At 36.0% G+C, this 22,038-nt stretch overlaps 1 protein-coding gene across 1 annotated transcript in view; it reads right to left on the bottom strand.

Annotated features, from left to right (window-relative positions):
* Nucleotides 1-15,610: 15,610 nt before the first annotated feature.
* Nucleotides 15,611-22,038, bottom strand: part of LOC113237617 (peroxisomal acyl-coenzyme A oxidase 3) — a 51,005-nt gene continuing 44,577 nt past the window's right edge. The window contains exons 8-11 of the mRNA XM_026474215.1: nucleotides 19,563-19,797; nucleotides 17,281-17,396; nucleotides 16,162-16,485; nucleotides 15,611-15,926 (exon numbers count right to left, since the gene is read on the bottom strand). Of these exons, the coding sequence (XP_026330000.1) occupies nucleotides 15,828-15,926; nucleotides 16,162-16,485; nucleotides 17,281-17,396; nucleotides 19,563-19,797 (774 nt within the window). The 3' untranslated portion in view covers nucleotides 15,611-15,827. The remainder of the gene's footprint in view (nucleotides 15,927-16,161; nucleotides 16,486-17,280; nucleotides 17,397-19,562; nucleotides 19,798-22,038) is intronic.

Genomic DNA, 22,038 nt, shown 5'->3' with positions numbered 1-22,038 from the left:
AAAAAATTGTAACATTGTTTAGTGGAAAGAAAAATGTGCACTGTTTCTATTTTTAAATTTTGCTATCTAAATGTCAATTTGAATGTTAGTTTTTTTTTAAAAAAAAAACGGAATAAATATCCGAAAAGCTCACGTTTGATTTTTACTTTTTCGTAACATAGGAGTTAGGCCATCTTTGGAAGGTCCTCATTATCACTCGCCACACTTAGTGCGCTAGTTTCAGCGTATTCTGGTTATTCGTTGTCGAAAAAAAAAACAATTTATTCCAATTCACTCGAGAATAACGACCATCGACTCATGCGTAGACTTCGTATTAAGCATAGATTTTGTATTAAAAATTAACATTATAACTTTAGTTCTTACATTGTATAAATTAAGTTTATGTATTTAGTTTAGCAATGAGTTATATCTATATGTACACGGTTTATCTATATTTCAATTTTGCCATTTTTCATATTTTATGATGATGTATAAAAAAATACAATTTAAAAAATTATACTCGAGTTTTTAACCTAATTGACTGATTTGGTAAAATGTAAGTAGATAAGTCACACTTACTTGCTCATTTTATTATTTACCATTATTGTATCAGCCTACGTAAACAAAATAGCTGAACAGGTATATACCGCACACATACATGCTGAGGCTGCTGTCGTCCTTATATTTAATCAGCTGATCACACACAATTGCCTTAACTTTCTTATTCGTGTTTTGTTACTAGATAATTTAGTGTAGCTGTCGGGCAAGTTATTATAGTTATTCAGTGACCGTTTATTTCATTTATTTGCCACACGCACACACCAAAAAACAGAAAACAAACAAATGAAAAATCTAACATGCAAATTTAGATTGCACAGCTCTGATTTTCAGCCAGAACCTCCCTGTCAGGAGCTGTGGTCTCACGTTTGTGTAACAAGCAATTAATAGAACAAAGTTAGTACAGACCTTGAATTAAGCTATTTGAGAAAAGAAAATAAAATAATAATAATAATTTGCATAGTAAAAACCGATAGCGATTTAAATTTCCTTAGATGGTAAAAAGTGGAAAAAAAAGAACAAAATAAATATTTGAAGGGAGAAAAAAACAAAAGCACGACAGTTATCCTAAACAGAAACATACAAAATAGATACGTCTTAAATTTACAACATATTTTGATGACCCTGGGGTGATTCAGCATCTTCCTTTTGGGCAAATAAAAAGATTTTTTTCAGTTTCAGTCAGTTTTTTTCACTTAAAATTTTAAATTTCCGAGAAATGACAGTCCGAAATGTCACAAGGATCATTTTATGTCTAGGTATAAAAGCGGTATTCGTATATTTATAGTCTCGGATTCGGAAGGAATACGAGTCGGATGCAGCGCAAACGCACTTATTATAAGTAAATAACATTGATAAGTGAACAGCAATCCACATTTTGAATCTTGTAAGAGCGATGCCACATGGTGTGTTAAAACAACGCGTAACTACCATTGACTTACAAATAAATGGACGACGGGTCTAATACAAAAACCACGAAAAAAATGTCCCAAGTCAACCTATTTAAACGTAGTGACTTGTAAAGGAATATTGAAAAGCTAAAACGTTGAATTTAAATTGTAATGTCATCGCAGTACTGTCTAATTTTGCTTGCTTCGATGTCAGTGAAACAAACGAAGACTAAAGCGTGAATGACGCTCTGTATACGATTTTAACGCCCTATAAGTTCGGACACTTTTTAGCGCGGACCCGACGTCCATATAATTGTAAGTCAATGGTAACTACGTATAAATCATAACGCAACGCAGGCTGATACAATATAATATATTCCTTGGTTTTTATTATGTATTTACATTCTTCTGCCATATCACACCACCGACGATAGGTCACGATCACCCCTTAGGCTGTATATGCAGATCGGCGGCAGTGCGACCACTAATGCTTTCTCTTTCTTACATGTTTAAATCTAATTCGAGCGAAAGAGATAACCTGGATGACCGCGCCGCCGTCGCTCTGATTATAATTAAAGCATTATTATTATTTATTGTCACACGTAGTTGTAGTCCTATTAAACTTAGTAGATTGTTGTCGAAGCAATATTATAATATATGGTTGTATGTGCTATTTGATTATAATTAAGGTACTGTGGACCATACGCTTAAATAATCTATGAGAATTAGACCTTATGTCGTATTTTGCGTTCAAATTTGCAGTCTGTGTATTTAAACTCGGTTAAATTATTCTGTAATGTAGTACCCATTGTACCCAATAGAAATGTTGTTGGAGTGCATTCGTGCCGACTGCACTCAAATTTCAATTTTGCAGTAGAAATGCTGTTGGTGTATGTTCGTGCCGCTTGCACCCACATTTTTATTTTGCAATAGAAATGTTCGTGTGCATTCGTGCCGACTGCACTCAAATTTGCTATTGTACAGTTGTCTGCGCACTTAGCGGTCACTAACATCTTGTTATAATCAAGGAGCAATCTATTACCCCAAGACTGCACTCGGTTTTTACTTATGAAAGGTTGTTAAAATACCTAGTTATAGTTTTACATTGCTTGGGCTCAAGACGAGAGTTCTCTATCGTATTAACGTAAGTTCATTGTGCATTTAACGAGTTAAATTTTCATTTAACTCTATACGAAGTTGATTTCTAGAGTCTCGTTTACGAATGATTAAGATATTGCCGGGCGATGTTGTTCTTCATTTGCTATTCTTGTTGAGTCTAAAATGTGATCTAAATAAATACAGCTATGTAAAAATGGCTTAAACAAATAAATGCTAGCTATGACAAGTTTTGACAATGAGCCATTTAAGGATCCAACTCCTTACACCTTTCGTAAATTTCTTAAGGGAACCATGAACCTAAAAACGTAAGTAAGCGTGACTCAGAAATTAGCTATATAAATAATAAATGAAGTTAAAATTTTAACAAAAATATATGAATTTATTTTTCAATATAAAGTTTTATTTTATAGAAATTTTAAATTTTAAATGAAGTATTTTCATTATTTCGTACTTAATAAATTAAACAGTAATTTAAACAATTATTAAATGATACATTCATTGTCAGAAAATGAAACTAAAAGTATGTGTTAAGTACGTGATCGTGTAGCGAAAAGAAGATTCTATTGTCATACTAAACTCATTCTATCCGTAACTGCATTGGTCTACTAGGTCGAGGATATAAGCATGCATGAGACAAGTACTCCAAGTGTATATAAAGGTAACAAGCACGGCTTGTATGTGCGCAGGATGGAAACGTTTTTGTCGCAAACTCCTGGCTAGTAAACTTTTAAATTAACCTTTTATAAATTTCAAAAGATAATACTTTTTGGAATTGTGTTACATATAATTGTAATTTCGCTACGAATTACCTATATCCATCAATTTTCTCTGAGATTGAACGGGAGTTTCTAACATATAACATTTACTTTCATATTCCAATCAATTTCCTCGTCAAAAATAAGTTTATGTACTCTAAATGTTGTGGTGCACCATAGAAACATATCTTGCACTATCCCTGCACATTATAAAACAAAAAATACATTGTCACCAAAATGTTGCATGACTATTATCGTACTTTTTTGACACAAATAAATGAATGTTTTCAACAAGTGTGTTTTATTTTAAATACTCTATTCTGCCGCAAAGCAGTAATGTGAGTATTATTGCGTTCCGGTTTTGAAGGGTAAGGGTGCTGGTGAAATTACGGGGACATGGGACTTGTCAACTTATGTCACGGGCGCAGAGGCAGAAAGATCTTTATAGCTCTGAGTGGCACTGCAACAGTTATGGATAAGTGTGTCGCTTACCACCAGGTGCACGACTTGTTCGCCCCGTCATGTGACGGGTATTATAAAAAAGGCTTTGGAGCATGTGAGGCAAACGCGAAGGAATTCGTTACACAATGTTTAAACATTTGCCGTTTAAAATTCGCTTTCAAAGTTACAAGGGTGTTTTTCTGTCGACTCTGGAATAGCTTATCTCTACCGCACCATTTTCAATCTCGAGAATCACGGCATTCAGCTTAGATCTGATTGCAGTATCGAAAAGTCGTGATAAAGTCCAACATTCTTTTATGATCGGATGGACCAAGACCTTAATTCTTTGCTACTCGGATAGTGTCGAAGTGTGTGGCTACTAAGTAGATGACATCGGATTTATAGGATTCTTGGCTTTAAGTCGGTTATACGAGTATAAGAACTATAGAATAATAGTGCCATCTAGTGTTGAGTAACGGAACTCCTAAGTCAAAAATTTCATTGTCAACACTAGATGGCACAATGTAATAGTTTTTACGATCAGTTTCGACTTTAGTAATACTAGTAAGCCTTACTGGATTCAAATAAGTTTCATGTCGAAAGACAACATTGGTGTCGGCAGGCTATCTTTCATATTACGGGGTTGGCTAGCAATAGTAGAGCCATTGTCTAATGTAGTCTTCGTACGAGACCGTATCTCTAGACGGATTAATTTAACTTTGAGGAACTATATTCATACCTTATTGAGTTATATAAAGCAGAAACTAAAAATTTGCCAGCCCTAATATTAAAATAATTTCTAAAGCGAAATACCTGCTAAAGGAGATAACTTAATAGTATCTCGTTTTCCTTTCGTAAATGGTAAAGGCCGGCGCAGACTGTCGTCGCGGCACGGCACGGCATGCCGCGGCATGTCGAAGCGCGTCGCGGCATGCCGAAGCGCGTTGCGGCATGTCGCGGCACATTCGTTGCGCGCCATTCGCCGAAATCGCCGCCGCACTAGTTTCAAACCTTATTTCAATTAGTTTAATTGTCATAATTCTGTGACTGACGTGACTTGCGGGACGTCTGTGGAATGAAACGGCATGCCAAGACGTGCCGCGGTATAATTGTATCGAAATAAAGTAATATGAATTCTAACCTCGATGAAATAAGAATAAAAATAACTTGATCAAAAATAAAATCCTTTGCCGCGCCGTGCCATGCCGCGACGTCACTCTGCGCCGGCCTTAATTCATTTCTCAGCATACTAGTGCCAGCTCCAGGGAGAAGACTAATGAGATGTATGGGAATTAATAGAGTACATATTATTATAAAGTAGTAAAAAAAAACAAAATAAATTTAAATATCCCATTTATTTTCATAGAATGCCCTTCTGATGTAAACATCGACTTACATCTACGATAACAACACAATGGAATATATTTTTAAACACATACATAAAGGAAGGCACTTCAACTACAAAAATATATATAAGTCTACCAGAATCTCATTAAAAAAAAATCACATCCGACATTTTGTAGAATAGCCGCCTATTTAAAAAGCACAGATTCTAGTTAAAAAAGGCGTATTTGGCGCGTAAAGAGCCACAGACGTCATGGCTCAGTGTTGTCACCTGATTATTCATGCTGTGTAACATGCAAAGATTAGAAAAGACGAGTGTATTTAACTAAACTTTAATTAATATACATAGAAAGCATATTATACCTCTCTATGAAACCACTAACCACATACCAGTACGTTTATTTTTTTCAAAAAAATACTCGACTTCAATTCGTCTTTCGATTTCGATTAAACGTTCTTGTATACTTTGTAAGTATACTTTGTTTTAATTCTCTGCCTTGTATTATAATCATTTGGGGGCACTATTCCTCAAAATGCAGCAATACCACATCTCAACGTACGTTGCGACCAATAATTAACATTTTTTTTTTAATAATAAACTCATATTATCATCAAATTACACCAGTGTTGCTTATATAAATTTCAATTTCCCTATTTGTCGCGAGATTCTGGTTGGCCTATACTAAAGTTGACTTTGAAACAGGTACATGAACGGAGATTACATAATTTTCAAAACATAAAAAAATAATATGATTTCAATTTATTTACAATTTTCTAAAATTCGTCAAACAAATGAACACACAGATATTTTAAAATCGTCATGTCTAATAACACAGTTATAATTTTAATATGATTTATTTATTGAAAGAAAATATTACGAGCTCCCACATGAGTACACATTTCAAATATCATACAATTCGTTTGTCCATTCACGCAAGTGGAATATTAAAATTGTAAAGAACATACACGCAAATTGAACATTCCTGGTTTTATAGGAAGTAGTTTAACGTTTAGGCAACGCAATATAACAACAATTCATACTTACATAGGTAAAACCACAGACAATTGAACTATAACAAAAGAAACTGTCATTTATTTTGTTTAAAACTACTTTGCGGATTCCAGTTGCCGCCTAATCGCGTAAGGCTAAAAACGTATTAAATATGAATATTGATCGCAAAGCAAGTAACTAAATAAATTGTGTTAATGAAATCGGAAACAACGACGGTACCACAAACAGCCAGACCCAGTACGACATAGAAAAGTAGTTTTACTATGTTTCGTTTCAATCCATTTTGAACAAAATGTAAACAAACAAGTTACTGATCCGACTATAGAAGGTTTAGTGATGGTCAATTGTAATGTCAACTACAAATCTTTTAATTAATTGAATAAATCGATTTGTTCATCTAGCGGTTTTCCTTACATAACCTATATAAGAATATTTAAATTTTCTGAAATCATAATTTCAGTTCGATTGCGATTGAAATATTCGATTTACTTAATTGAATAAACCGAATGTTTTTTCTCGTACAGCACTATGCAATCATAGACAAGTCATAGATGTATAGATGAAAAATAATCTCACTTTTGGACTAGCATTTTTCAAATACGATTTTACGATGCTATTCAAATGAATATTGTTGGAAAAAGTAATGAAATATCAAGTCGAAATCTTCGAAATATACGTGAAAGTGTTACTTATTGGATTTATTGAGTGATTGCTTTAGAATTTCAACCAAACAGATTTGTTTACTTTTTGTTCAAAATGGATTGGAACAGACTTTACATTGATCCGGCCGGGATCGAACCCGAGACCCCAGAGGTGGCGACACCATGAAAATCGGCGAGCACGCCACTTGAGCACGGAGATCATCAAACTTATTATTGTATATTTATTAGATATTCTCTATCCTGACCAGTGTTGCCAAGTAAGCAAATATTTCTACTAAACATCTGTTAAACTTTTGACAGTGTCGCCCAATTTCTACAATTTTATTAATAAAAAAGTTCATAAGTTTTCGCGATGGTTACACATAGGAAATGAAACATTTTTCGGATCTAATTGGCGTGTATTCAAACAAACAAACGTTTCGGGCCTTTTACGGGTCCCATGATGGGAATCAGCTGTGAAGGGCTCGAAACGTTGGTTTGTTTGAAAAAAAAAATACGCTATTTAGATCCGAAAAACTTGTTTCATTTTCCAAAAAAAAATTGTTTAAATGGCAACATGGAGCCGGAAAGAAAGAACATGGATGCAAGTAGTCTGCCTTACGTGGTCAGCCAGCAACTTCGAAATTGGATGATGTAACATTGCAATTCTATTATACTTAGGTTCAAGTCTACAAGACCAGTCTGAGGCGTATTCGGTTTCTGACAATGTTCCCACGTCAAGATGCTTAATGTAAATGATTTAATATCAAGGTAATTGTAAATATCTTCGACTAAACAATCTCATAATATCGATATACCTCCCAAGGTAAAGTAATAATGAGAAAAAAAATACTGTAAAAGAAATACTTTTTACAAATGAAATTTCAGTTACTATATTCACCCTTCATGGACAGTACTTAATTTTTTGTATTTTTGTATTATAAAAAATTCAAATGTTCAATGTATGTAAATCACTGAATTTTGTCAATACGGTGTTGATACTTATCTATGGAAAAGAAGTAGGGGTTATAAAGTAAACAGAGAATTGAAGTAGCTTATAATTGCCTTAAGTTCAAGCCTCTCTCCACCAATCTATATAGCATCTTGGCTTCCCTTGATAGGGGAAAGGCCAAGACGCTGTTGCATCCGCCAACTTGTCTAAACTGGTCACACATAGCAGCTACATCAAATCTAAAAGAATCGTTTCGTCCACACTCCATCAGTATATGATATACGTCCTCTTTTAAGTCACATACAGCACAGTTTGGTGATTCTGTTTTCTTCATCATATACGCAAACTTATTTAATGGAATGTGTCCGAAGGCGTAATGCTAATACTAAATCATTTCTATTTAAGCAATTATTGATCCGAGGAGAATTCAACGGTTCGGGTTGGACGTTTAGAGTCAGTTAATGTCATACTTTCAGTAGCACTAGTTTCCTACACCGTTTTGCACACGTCCTTTTTGTATGTACAAATCCTAGCTGGGCTGGCAAAATTAAGTCATCCTATTGGTGGATTTTTTCCTCGCACACGTGGAAAGGTAGCCTAAAGCACGTTTTTGATTTTTTTTGAGATCCATGTAGTGAAACGGGGTACCCCGTAATATTATATTCTAATATTTCATTTTAAGGCAAGCGCTGTTACTGTCCATGACGGGTTAACAATAAGTTCAAGTGTAGTAATTATTTGTTATAGTACTTACAGAAACAAAAATAATACAAACATGGAAATACAGACAAAGCTAGTTAACAAAATAAATATTTATTGCAAAAATACTTCAAAAGAAAGAAGGAATACAAAATAAATTCGATTCATCTTGCACTGTGTAGCGATAAGGTGGAACAGCATCTCTTCTACGCGTTTTTTGTCAATTGTCTCTAAAAACATCTGTATGAAATAATTTGACTATAATATACGCAGTAAAGTAGAGGTGCTCTCTCAAAGTAAATAAATATATAAAACGTGAAACATTTTGAACATCAGGTATATATGTATATTTGCCTGCATGTAGAAAGCTTTTTGCTAGGTCCTAATATCTGATTACAGCGGAGTCCAATAGAGGGTGCTATAATTGTAATACAGGTGACACTTCGTTTCTCGTCTCACTTAATATTGTAACTGAGTGGAATAACTGATTTTGACGTCCACCCCCGAATAAACGTGGATAAGTTTTTAACCAATTTTATCATTCAGGATATAATGTATTTTTTTAAAGTAAATGGACTTGCTCTTGACCATTTCGACTTGCTTTTCAGTCGCAAATTTAAGATACTTGGGTTGTATGCACACGGAACACGCAATGTACTCCGACATTTCGCACCCTTCATGGAATAATGGCTTAAGTGAAGTTACGTCAAAAATGTTTATTACTCCTTTGAATGCAGAAAACTATAACCCATACAACATTAGCCGATAGAGTTACAAGAATTGGAGAGGATGCGGGTTATATTTTTCTGTATCTAATGAAGCAATAAATATTTTTGATGTAACTTCACTTAAGCCATTCTTCCATGAGGGGTGCGATTTGTGAACGGATTTCGACGGTTCTTTTTTGTTGCAAAGGGAGTACCTCAATAGTGGTCCCATTCAAATTTTAAGCAAATATTCCATTTCTAAGTGTACAAAATAAGGCATAAATCTAGTTTACTGAATTTCACTTTCTTTCCGTTAACCGATTTCAATACAACTTGGCACATAGATGTAAATCCAATGAAAATAAAGTTATTGTGACCCAGCATAATCTGATGATGGAAATGTCAGACAGATGAGAAGAACTTCACAACAGAGTACAGTAGCTACCTTGTGGTTGGGCTGATATGATTCGTTTTGACGAGGACTTCCACATATATTTCAATCATTGAGAAGACCGCTGTAATGAGCACATCGAAGGCGAATGAGCACATTTGAGGTCGAATGTATTTTTTGTAAAAAAAAAAGTTGTAACTTTGGTATTTTGATAGCACACGGTTATTCGGAGGGGTCGTCGATGTGATTTCCTCGTATCAACATGTGACATGCTAAACTAAAAATATTAGTCTGAAAAAACTGCCAACAACTAGTTACAACATTTAGTCAAGAATGAAACGATGTTGCCGAACATTTGTTATATAAAAGAGAACATAATAGTCCTGTAAACTGGACAATTTTAACATCAAAAGGTGGGTATATTTAGTCCATTAGTTGAACTGACAACATGCCAAATCCCAGGTACTGTAAAGTATCTTCAGGAGCGTACTCCTTGGCCCAGAACGTCGTTACACTTAAAAATAATAAAATAAAACATGCGACTATCAAAAATAAAATAATCTTGTAAGTATAAGTTATGTAATAATTATATCGTAATAATATACTTAGTCCACTTTGTTTCTTGCAAGGATTTTACTTAAAAGACATGTAAGGTTGATTTACTGTTGAATAGAGGCAAATGTCTATATAGCACTGATTTCTATACTTCGTTTCAATCCATTTTAAACAAAAAGTAAACAAACAAGTCACTGACCCGACTATAGAAGGTTTAGTGATGGTCAATTGTAATGTCAACTACAAATCGTTTCATTAATTGAAGGAATCGATTTGTTTAATTGAGTCATACTAGCGGCTTTCCTTACATAATCTATAAAAGCCATTGACTTACAAATAAATGGACGACGGGTCTAATACAAAAACCACGAAAAAAATGTCCCAAGTCAACCTATTTAAACGTAGTGACATGTAAAGGAATATGAAAAAGCTAAAACGTTGAATTCAAATTGTAATGTCATCGCAGTACTGTCTAATTTTGCTTGCTTCGCTGTCAGAAGAAACAAACGAAGACTAAAGCGTGAATGACGCTCTGTATACGATTTTAACGCCCTATAAGTTCGGACACTTTTTAGCACACTTTTTAGCGCCCATATAACGTCCATATAATTGTAAGTCACATATTTAAAGTTTCAAAAAATTTAATTTTAAATCTTCATTCAAATCCTTACTCACTTAGATACTCGTTCGATAGCAATTGAAATTTTCGATTTACTAATCGATTACAAAAACTTTAATTGAATGAACCGAACGGTCTTTTTCGTACGTTCGAAAAATAACCTCACTTTTGGACTACCATTTTTCAAATACGATTTTACGATGCTATTCAAATTAATAATGTTGGAAGAGGTGACGAGATTTCAAGTCCAAATCTTCGAAATACATTTGAAAGGGTTACTTATTCGATTTATTGAGTGTTTGCTTTACAATTTTAACCAAACAGTTTTCTTTACTTTTTCTTCAAAATGGATTGGAACTATAAAGAACTATAAAGCACAAAACTCGGAGCTATTCGTGTTTTACGAAATTTCATGATTGCATTGTTAATCACTATTTAATATGGTTATGAGCATTACACCAAATTCCGTATTTCTGTCCACGATTTGGGGCAGAATGGGTTAAAACCCAGTCAGCACTTTGATTAAAAACCCGGGCGGGTGGTTTGGGTTTTTATCCACTGCCTAGCTAGCCTAGATGGCAATACTGTCAAAGTCGAAAACACTGAAGTCGGTAGCATTGATATTTGGGCTTTACGGATTTTTTTTCGACTTACCAGGTTTTAAGTATGCCGAGCATTTGGATCACATCGAATGCTTGTTTCTTTCATTAGAAAAAAAATAACACACACTCTGTGAAAATTAAACCATCTTCTTAATTGTCATGTCTCTATTAGTAAATCCCTAACAAGCATTTAACTGCAGGACTGACAAATTGGTTTTCATCTCTAACACTATCGTTAAGGTAACCTCAAATAAACTACGATAGTACATTTTTGTACATAAAAAAAATGCGCACTAAATGCACGTTTGAACATTAGGAAATCAGTAGTTTCAGCTATCCCAGCTTTACTTCATCTCTAGTTATATAAATATTTTAGCGACCAATCCAGCGGAATGATTGCAGCTGAAGTTACACGCCCGTAATTACATAAGATCGTGACCAGAGGAATCTCTAGACCGTGTAAAATATTGGTATGGCAAATTGGACAGCGTTTTCTGCTGACATTAGAGTTAGAATTTGCCATAAGAATATTTTTCCCAGTCGATAACAACTTACAACAATGTGAAATTACAGTGAAGTATAGTCGCCTACAATAAAATGTGTACAAAATCAAAACTCTATTCTCATTAAAATATTTTGCGTAAATCGTCCCTACCTATCACGAAAACACTTAATCATCTTAAACTGTAAAATAGACACACGCTTGACCACAGTAGACCGAGCGGCAGCCACGTTGAGGCAACAGTCGCAGGTTCGAGTCCACTCGGGGTAAAAGGAATTTTTCTTTGCGTTTGTTCTATCTTCGTATCAATATAATAATAATAATAAAAAAGACACCCAGATGTCGGTAGTGTATTCCAATCACTTGCCGAAAGCAGAATTTCGCACGGGAAAAAAATTAGACGGTTCCCTTTGGTTGGATGAAGTGACAATCTGCGAAAGGCTGCTGATAGCAGATGGGTGCGTCAAGCTGAGGCAGTGAAATGGCGCACATTGGAAGAGGCCTATGTTCAGCAGTGGATTAATATAGACTGATGATGACATGATGACAAAAAGTCATGTTCAATGTTATGATGTCATTGATTCAATGTCAAAATTATAAATCCATTACTGTTGTAAGGCACGGTTGTCCTTGTCTTTTCTGACAAGTATTTCGATAGCACTCACGCAAGTTGTTGTAAGTCAAAATACATGTTTTTGCTTTTTAACTTAAATATTTGCTTCTTTTATGTATATTACAGGTTCCATGTTTGAAAGTAAACTTAATATTGAGTGTGTTTAATGAATTTTTTTATGAAATCTGTGTCAGTTGTGATACCAGTAAAGGTATGCTGCGGTGAATTTTTTAAAAAAAATCTCTCACTAGATACCAGTAACGGCGACGAATGCCGAAAAGACAGTACAAAGGCCTATAACAAAAACACATAGGAGAATTTCGACGACTCGGTAACCGGACCCGTGGCTCAGTTGGTAAGAACAATGCTACGGTGCAGCATGGACGTGGGTTCAACTCCAACGGGTCGACGAAAAAATTTTTCTGTGTGTCCGATCATTATATTCAAAATCATAACATAACATTAAGTTACAACGTAGTGTGAGAAATTTAAGTGATTTCCTTACTTTTAAACTTGAAACCTGTAATGTACATAGTAAAGCAAAAAAATGTATTTTGACTTACAACAACTTACGTAGGAGGTATCGGTTTAAAAGGTAAGCTCTAACAACAATTTAACTAACGTTTCAGTGATTTAAGTTTAAATTTCTTCACATCATCATTGCAGGCGACTGTACTGGTATGCAAGAAACCTGTGACCCGGCAAAATTACGCTTGCGGAATTTCCGCATCGTCTTCTGTTTTCAACGGGTTTCTAAGCAAGAGCTGTACCCCTACCACAAGTTTATAGTGACGGTTGTCGCAAGTGACCGTGTTTAATATTTGACAAGTTTGTATGGCGAATTGTAAAGCGCAGCAATCGCTGTAAACTCATGGTAGAGGTACTACAGATCGTTAGGGCACTTTCAAATTAGACGCTCATATAACAGACTGCAGTGGCGCCAGTACTAATTTTCATACAGTATTTAGAAGCGCGACTGTCGCACCACAAGCGCCTAGTTTGAAGGTGCCCTTAATGTCGAAACCGTTCTTTAAAACCTAGATAATCAAATGACAAAAGTTAATACAAAACAAGGTATTCAGTTTAAATACTGGCCCATAGAAGTTAGTGATATACGATTCAAATATTGGTTGTAACGAGTTGCAGCGCCAGTGTTGCCCTTTTCCTTCACATTTTTACATATCATTAGTGATGTATAAAGATCTAATAAACAAAGAAAAATTCCTTAAATCTACATCCACCATATCGAACCCGCAACCTGGCCAAACCGCGGGTATGGCGAAGTAATTGGTTCGAGTCCAGCCAGATCGAAGGAATTTTTATTTTCTTCAATAATAACAAACCAGTGGAGTATTTTAAAAACAATACATGACACCCATTGACCTACCAATAAATGGACGTCGGGTTCGCGCTAAAAAGTGTCCGCACATGTCGGGCGTTAAAATCGTATACAGAGCGTCAATCGCGCAATAGTCTTCGTTTGTTCGAGTGACAGCGCAGTTGTCAATCATGCAGTACCGATATATGCAGTACAAATAATAACTTGTAAAAATTACTGCAGTAAAGTGTGAAAACAGGATTTTGTATCATATTTTCACTAAACAAATATATTGTGTTATCATAGTTGTCATTTAAAAGTGTTATTTTGTAAAGTTTTATAGTATTTAATTTATATATAACTAAATCGTAAATATAAATTACAAGAGCAGACGAAATAATGAAATAGCTAACTGTCCTTTTTCTACTCATTGCATGCGCAAAAGATGGAAAGAGACCCATTGCGTCACTTTCAAGAAGCTTATATAAACTTCTTGGTCATTTTCAATTGTTCGAACCACAAGCGATAGAAAAATATTTAGAACAAAGAAACTGTAGAGTTGCTTTGATTTTAATCCTATTTTTAAAAAATGATTTTTTTATTAAACGTTAGCAATAACTAACAAAATACTGTTGTACTCATTTTACGACATGGGGTTACCTATCAGAAGTCAGAAAATACATTTGCTCGAAATAACATTAGCTCGAATCTTCATAATGTGTTTTTACGAAGATTACAAAACAAAAGCTAATTTTGTCTATGTAAAAAGTCATCAAAATTACTCGAAAGCGTAACGGTTTTGTTATAAATCGGAATTACGAATATTTGACTTTACGTTTAGTTAGAATATCGGTACATTTCTTATAGTACACACTTATTTTCACATTTGTAGTAATAATTGTATGTATGTATCTGCCCAACTCCTTATTATACCTTTAAGTGAATTTATCATTGACTTACAATTATATGGACGTCGGGTCCGCGCTAAAAAGTGTCCGCACTTGTAAGGCGCTAAAATCGTATACAGAGCGCGACACTCCGCTTTAGTCTTTATTTGTTCTACGGGCAGCGCGATACTGCGATGACATAACAATTTAAATTTCGAATAGGTTGACTTGGGACATTTTTTCGCGGTTTTTGTATTAGACCCGTCGTCCATTTATTTGTAAGTCAATGGAATTTATACAAAATTCGACATAATAATATAAAAAAATTAATTAATATTTACGAGAAAGGCTATTCCATTACTCTTGTGTTCAAGTAATTTTCAGTCGAATATGGCGCTTTTTGTTAAGTTTCCAGTAAAAGCTGAATATGGTGTTTTTGGGCACTTAAATTGTTGTAAGCAAATTTAGGCAGTACTGAAATGACGTTACAATTTAAATTAAATGTTTTAGTTTTTTATATTTCGTTACATGTCACTACGTTTGTATAGGTCAACCTCGGACATTTTTTTCGTGGTTTTTGTATTAGACCCGATGTCAATTTGTTGGTAGGTCAATGATGACACCCAATAAATTAAATATTCGTGCCTAATAATATGTTGAAACGTGTTCCAAAAGCCTCGTGTGCTAAATTTGGAACTGTCCTGCTTGTGAAATGTGGAAGCACTGGAACTTGGTTCATACGAGTTTCAGAGGGTTAATATATAATTAAATGTAATATATGACAACATCCTTATTAACACAGACTAAAAGATTTTTGTAACTAACATAATAAACGCACCCCTCATGGAAGAATGGCAAAAGTGGAATTACGTCAAATATGTTTATTGCTCTATTAGATACAGAAAAATATAACCTACATCCGCCTCCAATTGGAGAGGATATGGGATACGTTTTTCAATATCTAATGGAGCAATGAACATGTTTGACGTAATTCCACTTACACCGTTCTTCCATGAGGGGTGCGGACAATGTCAATAAAATGAAAGTTTTGATTATGAATTGGCAATTAAATCTTCAGACAAACACTGTCTTACACGTTTAACTTGGTTGTGGTAGAAATAGGCAACAGTCGAACTGAAACGCGTTTTTCTAAAATATCGCCATCCTATCGGCCAGTATAGCAATGTCAAAAGGAAGAAAAGTCAATAACACCAACAAAGTAAACTATGCTAATGGATGGGTCTCACAGCTTAGACTTTGGCCCAGTGACATCACGCCACCATGGAGCTCGTTCAAATACTCCGGGTTGACTGAAGAAAGCTTTCTGAAGATTTTGGTAAAGCTGAAATTAAAAATAACATTACCGTAATTACGATATAAAATATCTTTATTTCATAGGTAAGTAAATTACACTTGAAATCATCAAATTGCTTGAACGTCTACTCTTTATTAACAGACTTCAAAAAAGATTTAGAAGAAGAATCGTTAAAGATTACCAGCTCTTTTTAACCGATTTCAAAAAAGGAGGAGGTTCTCAATTCCCCGAGAAAATGTGTCAGAAATTCTAACATACTCACTTTGCCATCACTCTTTCCAAGTACTGAGTTCAACACAAAATCGGTCGGCGCAAGCGCATCTGCTACGCTCACCACCTCTCCCTTCAAGTCCCCGCACAGTTCCAGCACTGCCTCCCTCACCAACCTTGCTAGAGCCTCCCCTTTACTAAACCCGCCCTGGTACAACTCTACTAGCCAGTTGTCTAATGACCACAAGCCATAGAGGGTGAATAACTTGTATAGGACTGGCTGTAAAGATTTTTCTTTCTTCTCTATTGATTCCAGACTGAACATTATTGCTAGATATTCGGCATAGACTCGGGTGAGAGTTTTCCATCGGTACACCTGGAAATTAAATAGTTAGAATTATATTATACACCTTACTGAACTGAATCTTAATAAGTAATTATTAATACAAACATAGAACACTATGAAAAACTCCGCCGATCCGGCTGGATTCAGTCAGCCACGGTATGAAGGCTGACGCTCTCCTAACTGAGCTACGGAACGAATCAGCAGATCTTACAAATTTTTCTATCTGCTTGTTGCAGATCTTTGTTTAGAGCTTTTTATCGCTTTTTGCCGTCATCTGTGAGAAATCTATGAAAGTTTTTCTTCACTCAGCCAGGTAACTTTACAGCTACCTTAATGTGTAATTTAACTATTCCAAAATGTTCGAAATAATAAACTTTATAGTAATTTTTAAATATATTTATATACACTCACGGACGTACAATTCGAGGCACCTTGTATTTACAGTTGTAAATTTAATGCCCTGAGCTCAAACAATGTTTGATTGATCAAAAACTATTATGCAATTTTGAAACTGTAGCATGGACCAATAAGATTATTTACTCGCTGGAGACTCGGTCATAAATCATCGACGCGGGACATCGATATTGCGGTTTCTCTCTCACACCTGCTTAGTGACGTACGCACGTGACGCAAGCGCGTGGCCGTTATCGATAAAAACAAATGAATCACTACGGGTACTTCGCGGCAAGGGCGATCGGTCTATTGTTTAAATATCGCAACTTTTTTTTTTATTTTAATACCATTCTCTGTTTGAACTTTGACCTGACACGATGGATAGTTTTTAGTGTACAGTCTAAAAATTTGTGTCATCCGCGATGATATTACTTGTGATTTAGTCTTGGCCTGGAAGGCAGAGAGACCCTTGCCGATCTCCGCGTTGTACTTCTCTCGAGTTTCTTTGAGCAACCAGCACAACAGCCATTTGTACGTGGATGTTATAACTGAAAGTAAGAAGTATGAATTAGTTAATGACTTCACGTTAAGGACAACCATAATCAATTAATTATACGATCACTGTTGGGTAGATATGAGCACCGATAATAGACCAACCGGCGGTGTATAACGGTGTTTGTTTTTACAAAAACCGTCATACAAATACTTTTTAAAATAACGTAAGCATAAAATACCGTATTTTCTATAGTAATCAAATGTTTATCAGTTCGATCAGGCGCTCCGATCGTACGCATGCGCACGCTTCCGTATTGTGTATGCGCAGTGAAAATGTTCTTCCCGTTGCGCATTACACAACCGCTAAGCCGTCGATTCTGAGTCCACTACCAAATCTCCTCATTGGCGGCGGAGTTATACGGCACGCTCACTTCCCGACGCCGAAAAACGACGTCTCTCCAGTTCCCAATAGCCTAAGCGGCTGGAGGGACCGGAGGATATATAGCTTATCCTCTACTAGCTCTCCGGGCTAGTGCCGGAGATACCAGTCGCAGTGTCCTGCGACAATGTTCCGATATAACTTCCAACTTAAAGGGCAACTGACGAGCCCCGCGCGTCTCCTCGCTCTAGACCGCTACTACGACGCGCTAGCTGCTCACGAGACAGATGCCCCGGACACATGCAACCGGGACAGACAAACATGTCCATCTCTGCAGCTAACCACAAACCCCAGCGAGTCCATACCCAAGTCCGGGTCCACCAGAGACGTCCGCAAAGGCGTATCACTGGCCCGGTACCCGGTGTACCCTGGTATTGCCGTCGAGCCCGTAGTATCTCCGGAAATCCCTATCTCTCGGGTTAGTAGATAGGGACGCACCGGGACAGTTGCTTCAGCTCTACCAAGCACAAGTCCGATGCATGGAGTACTACGGCCACCTCTAGGGTGGCTCTGCTACATACCAACTGGTCACCTTGGATTCAATTGACAACCGTGCCAAGAAGCTTATAGGTGACTCGGAATTAGTGGAGGCGAAGCTGCAGAGCCTTGAACACCGCCGTAGAGTTGCCAGCTTATCGGTATTTTACAGGATATATCACGGAGAGTGTGCGATGGAATTACACGAACTAATTCCTCTTTTCCCTACCCATCACCGGGGGACTAGGCGTAGGCTTGGGTTCCACCTCTATGTTGTGGATATTTCAAAGATTCGCACGAAGCGTTACGCTTCCACATTTATATGGAGAACGGCTATGGAGTGGAATTCCCTGCCTGCAGACTTGTTCCCAGAACGTTATAACTTGGGCCTTTTCAAGACGAAAGTGAATAGGCATTATTTAGGTGTACATGCTGCATAGTCGACCTCATCGTCACTTTCCATTAGGTGAGATGGAATGCGAGCTTATATTTTATAAAAAAAAAGTTTTATCTCAGAAAAGCCATTTTCTTGCGTCGCCATTTTCACACACACAATACGGAAGCGTGCGCGTGATCGAATTGAACGGCGCGCCGATTGCATTTGTCGGCGGCGGCGGCGCGCCGGCGCGGCACTCATATCTACTGTTGGGCACGGGTCTCCTTTGAAGTGAAGGAGATTACGTGAGGAAACATGCGGAGAGTCTATGTATATCTATTATAATAGCACTACAGCTCCTTGTGAGAGTTCGTCCAGACAAGTACTGCCAACTTACCTATATTTGCCGCCAAGCAGTAATGTCAGCATTACTGCGTTCCGGCTTTGAAGAGTAAAGGTGCTGGTGAACACATGCACATGAGACTTGTCAACTTATGCCTCAACGTGACGGCTGACGGGTGACGGGCGTAGTGGCAGTGCCCCTCAGATCTTTGCTATTTATAGCTCTGAGTGGCACTGCAACTGTTATGGACAGGTGTGCAGCTTACCATCACGCGCACGTCTTGTTCGTCCCGATATTATAAAAAAAATTGTCAGTTCCATGTTTGGTCGAATAACCGCGTAAAGCGTATTTATAATTTTGTTTTTCCACCTTATTCGTGCCCTTAACAATGATTTCTCAAACTTTTCAATACGTAACACTTGAATAAATTTACAAGTGTCTATATTAACTGGTCATAATGAAAATTAAACATGATCCATGGTTTTAACTAAATTTGTTCTGCAGGGATTTGACACGTAATGCACAACTATACATCTACTGCCATAGGTTTCTTTGTAACGATAATAAGTAGTGACTTAACTTACATTGTGGCGTTTTGAGCTGACTTGTCTCAGTGCAGGCAAATGTTTCCACACTGATCAGCTTATAGTCGTTGAGAAAGGCGACAGTGCCGAGCGGTGAGTCGACCGTGCCACCGTTGAGCACAGTCTCGTACTGCCGCAGCAGCCAGTTGCCAGCTTGCTGTTGTAGCACATTGTTGTCTCCCTCGTACGTCACCGTGGGGTCGTGGTTGTTACGGATGTCGCCCAGATTCGCCCCCTGACCATAAATAGTTTCTTAATTAGGTGAAGAAGTATACAGCGAACTGTAAAGTCTTTAAATTGATCCTCTTGAATAGAACGCAGTTCCTTAACGTATGGCCTTGGTCTTGGTTGTAATTAGTCAAGTTAGTTCAAAGTTCTAGTTAGCTAGTTAGTTGGGACACATAATCACGAGAGTAAAAAAATTAAAAAGTATGGGTTAATTTAAACATTTGGAATGCAAGTTACAATAGATCGCGACTGCGTAATAAAGTCAACTGAATTAAAGTGTGTTCGATACGCCGAAAGTAATGTAATACACACAGTGACAAGCTACAAGTGAAATCTGTGCTTCCATTTCGACATCCATAAATACACATTGTTCCCGACCTAGGAGGTGCAAAATGAACCTTACAAGTAAACCGTACACTAATTTCTCGAATTTTTGAGACTGTCATATATTGTAAACAATTTTTTTCGGATCGAATACGGAAAAATTTCTTCCGGAGGGACTTGAACCCACGCCCGTGCTGCACCGTAGCATTGCTCTTACCAACTGTGCCACAGGTCAAGTTACCGAACCGTCGAAAAAAACCGTTCTCCTATAATCAAAGTATGGTTAATACTAGGCTATTATTATTATTATTATTGTTACCATAAGAGCCATTTTAATCAAAATTAAATATAAAGTTATTTACCAATAAATGTAACGATGGAATTGCATTATAATGTAATCTAGTTACATTCAAAGTTCTATTAAAATTTGACTTCAAAATGGAGCGAAGAAACGAAGATGGTATTTGATCCAATGTTTATGTTCGGCAGTCCTATAGGATATGAAACTATTTTTCCGGATTTAAATCGCGAACTTAAATGTGTAACAATCGCGAAAACCTAAGAACTCGATAAGTCCTATAATTTCCAACCGTTTTTTCTTTCTTTTTTCATTTGTAGGTACACTTTAAAAATAATAATATAATAATAAAAACCTTGTAGTGAATTGTTTTAATAACAGAATATCGATAATATGTCAGCTTTCTAGAACAACATAAGGTAATGTCGGTGTAATGTAACATTCGGTCGATTTCTACTGCCGCACTTAATGCTGCAGCGAAGCATTTTAATCAATACTTAATTGTTCTCACTGTCAATATTTTTGTTCATTTCAATACAATTTATGCGAATAATTCAATAAAACATTTGGCCAAACATTGGTGTACTTCCCTTTGACAACCGGAAACGGTTATCAAAAGGTACTCCAAAAATGATGAAATGAGAACAGTTGGCATTTAAGATGACGTTAGGTATTTTCGATTTCCGTGTTTGACATAAATCAGTGTAGTGCTATCTCTTTTGGCTTACGACGTCACGCAGTAGTTAAACAAAGACAATAAAATGTTTATGTTTTCAACGTCTAAATGCATCATTTGCATATAACGTCTGATTTATATATGTCAATATAACATGCCCTTTGGTTTCCATAGTCTAAGGTATGTACACACCTTAATGTAGTTCAAGAGAGATCTTAAACTATATTAAGGGAAGTGTTTCTTTAAATTTGAATTTTTTGTTTTGAAACACATATCAATAGTAAAATCTAAACTACAATTTCCTCTAAATCTTCAGTAATTAGAACCTCCACTAATTAACTAATAGGTAATCTCAATTTTGAATACATAGTAATCACACATCACATAAAACACACCCACCAATAAAAAATGTGTTACTATGATAGAAAATTTTGTTCTAAATCTTATTAGAAAGAAAGAAAGAAAGAAACATTTATTCAGTTTATTAAGACTTATTCAAAAGACTTGTAGAAATGAATTTAAAAAAAAAACATTGGTGCTTGTCTCACCGGCGCCACCACCTTAGTTACAATCACATAATAAAGTCAAGTATTTTTTCGATAAAGTCGGCTTTATTGTCAAAAACAAATGGCGCCAAAGATAGTCTGAAAGATTCGAGAGTTATCGTAAGATCATAAGTATCAAAAAAATAATATTTTTTTAATGAAACGAATACCGCGTTAGGGTCGCTTCAAATTGCCGCAGTCAGGCGACGCGACGCTGTCATGCATTGAAACTAGAAATGCAACATAAACTTCAGATAAGCCAATATTGTTTAAACAAAATTAAAAAAAAAAAGATGCGGCAAGCGTACTAAAATGCAATAGTATGTAGAAGATATTCTCTACTAAACAAAGTATTCATTTAATTAAATTTTTATTGAATTGATATTCAATTATTTTTTGTGAAAT

The sequence above is a fragment of the Hyposmocoma kahamanoa genome, unplaced genomic scaffold (assembly GCF_003589595.1).
Source record: "Hyposmocoma kahamanoa isolate Upper Pololo Valley unplaced genomic scaffold, ASM358959v1 93, whole genome shotgun sequence".
In the NCBI taxonomy this organism is placed as follows: Eukaryota; Metazoa; Arthropoda; class Insecta; order Lepidoptera; family Cosmopterigidae; genus Hyposmocoma; species Hyposmocoma kahamanoa.
The sequence above is the reverse complement of the archived record's forward strand: the minus strand, read 5'-3'. Positions and strand labels throughout refer to the sequence as shown.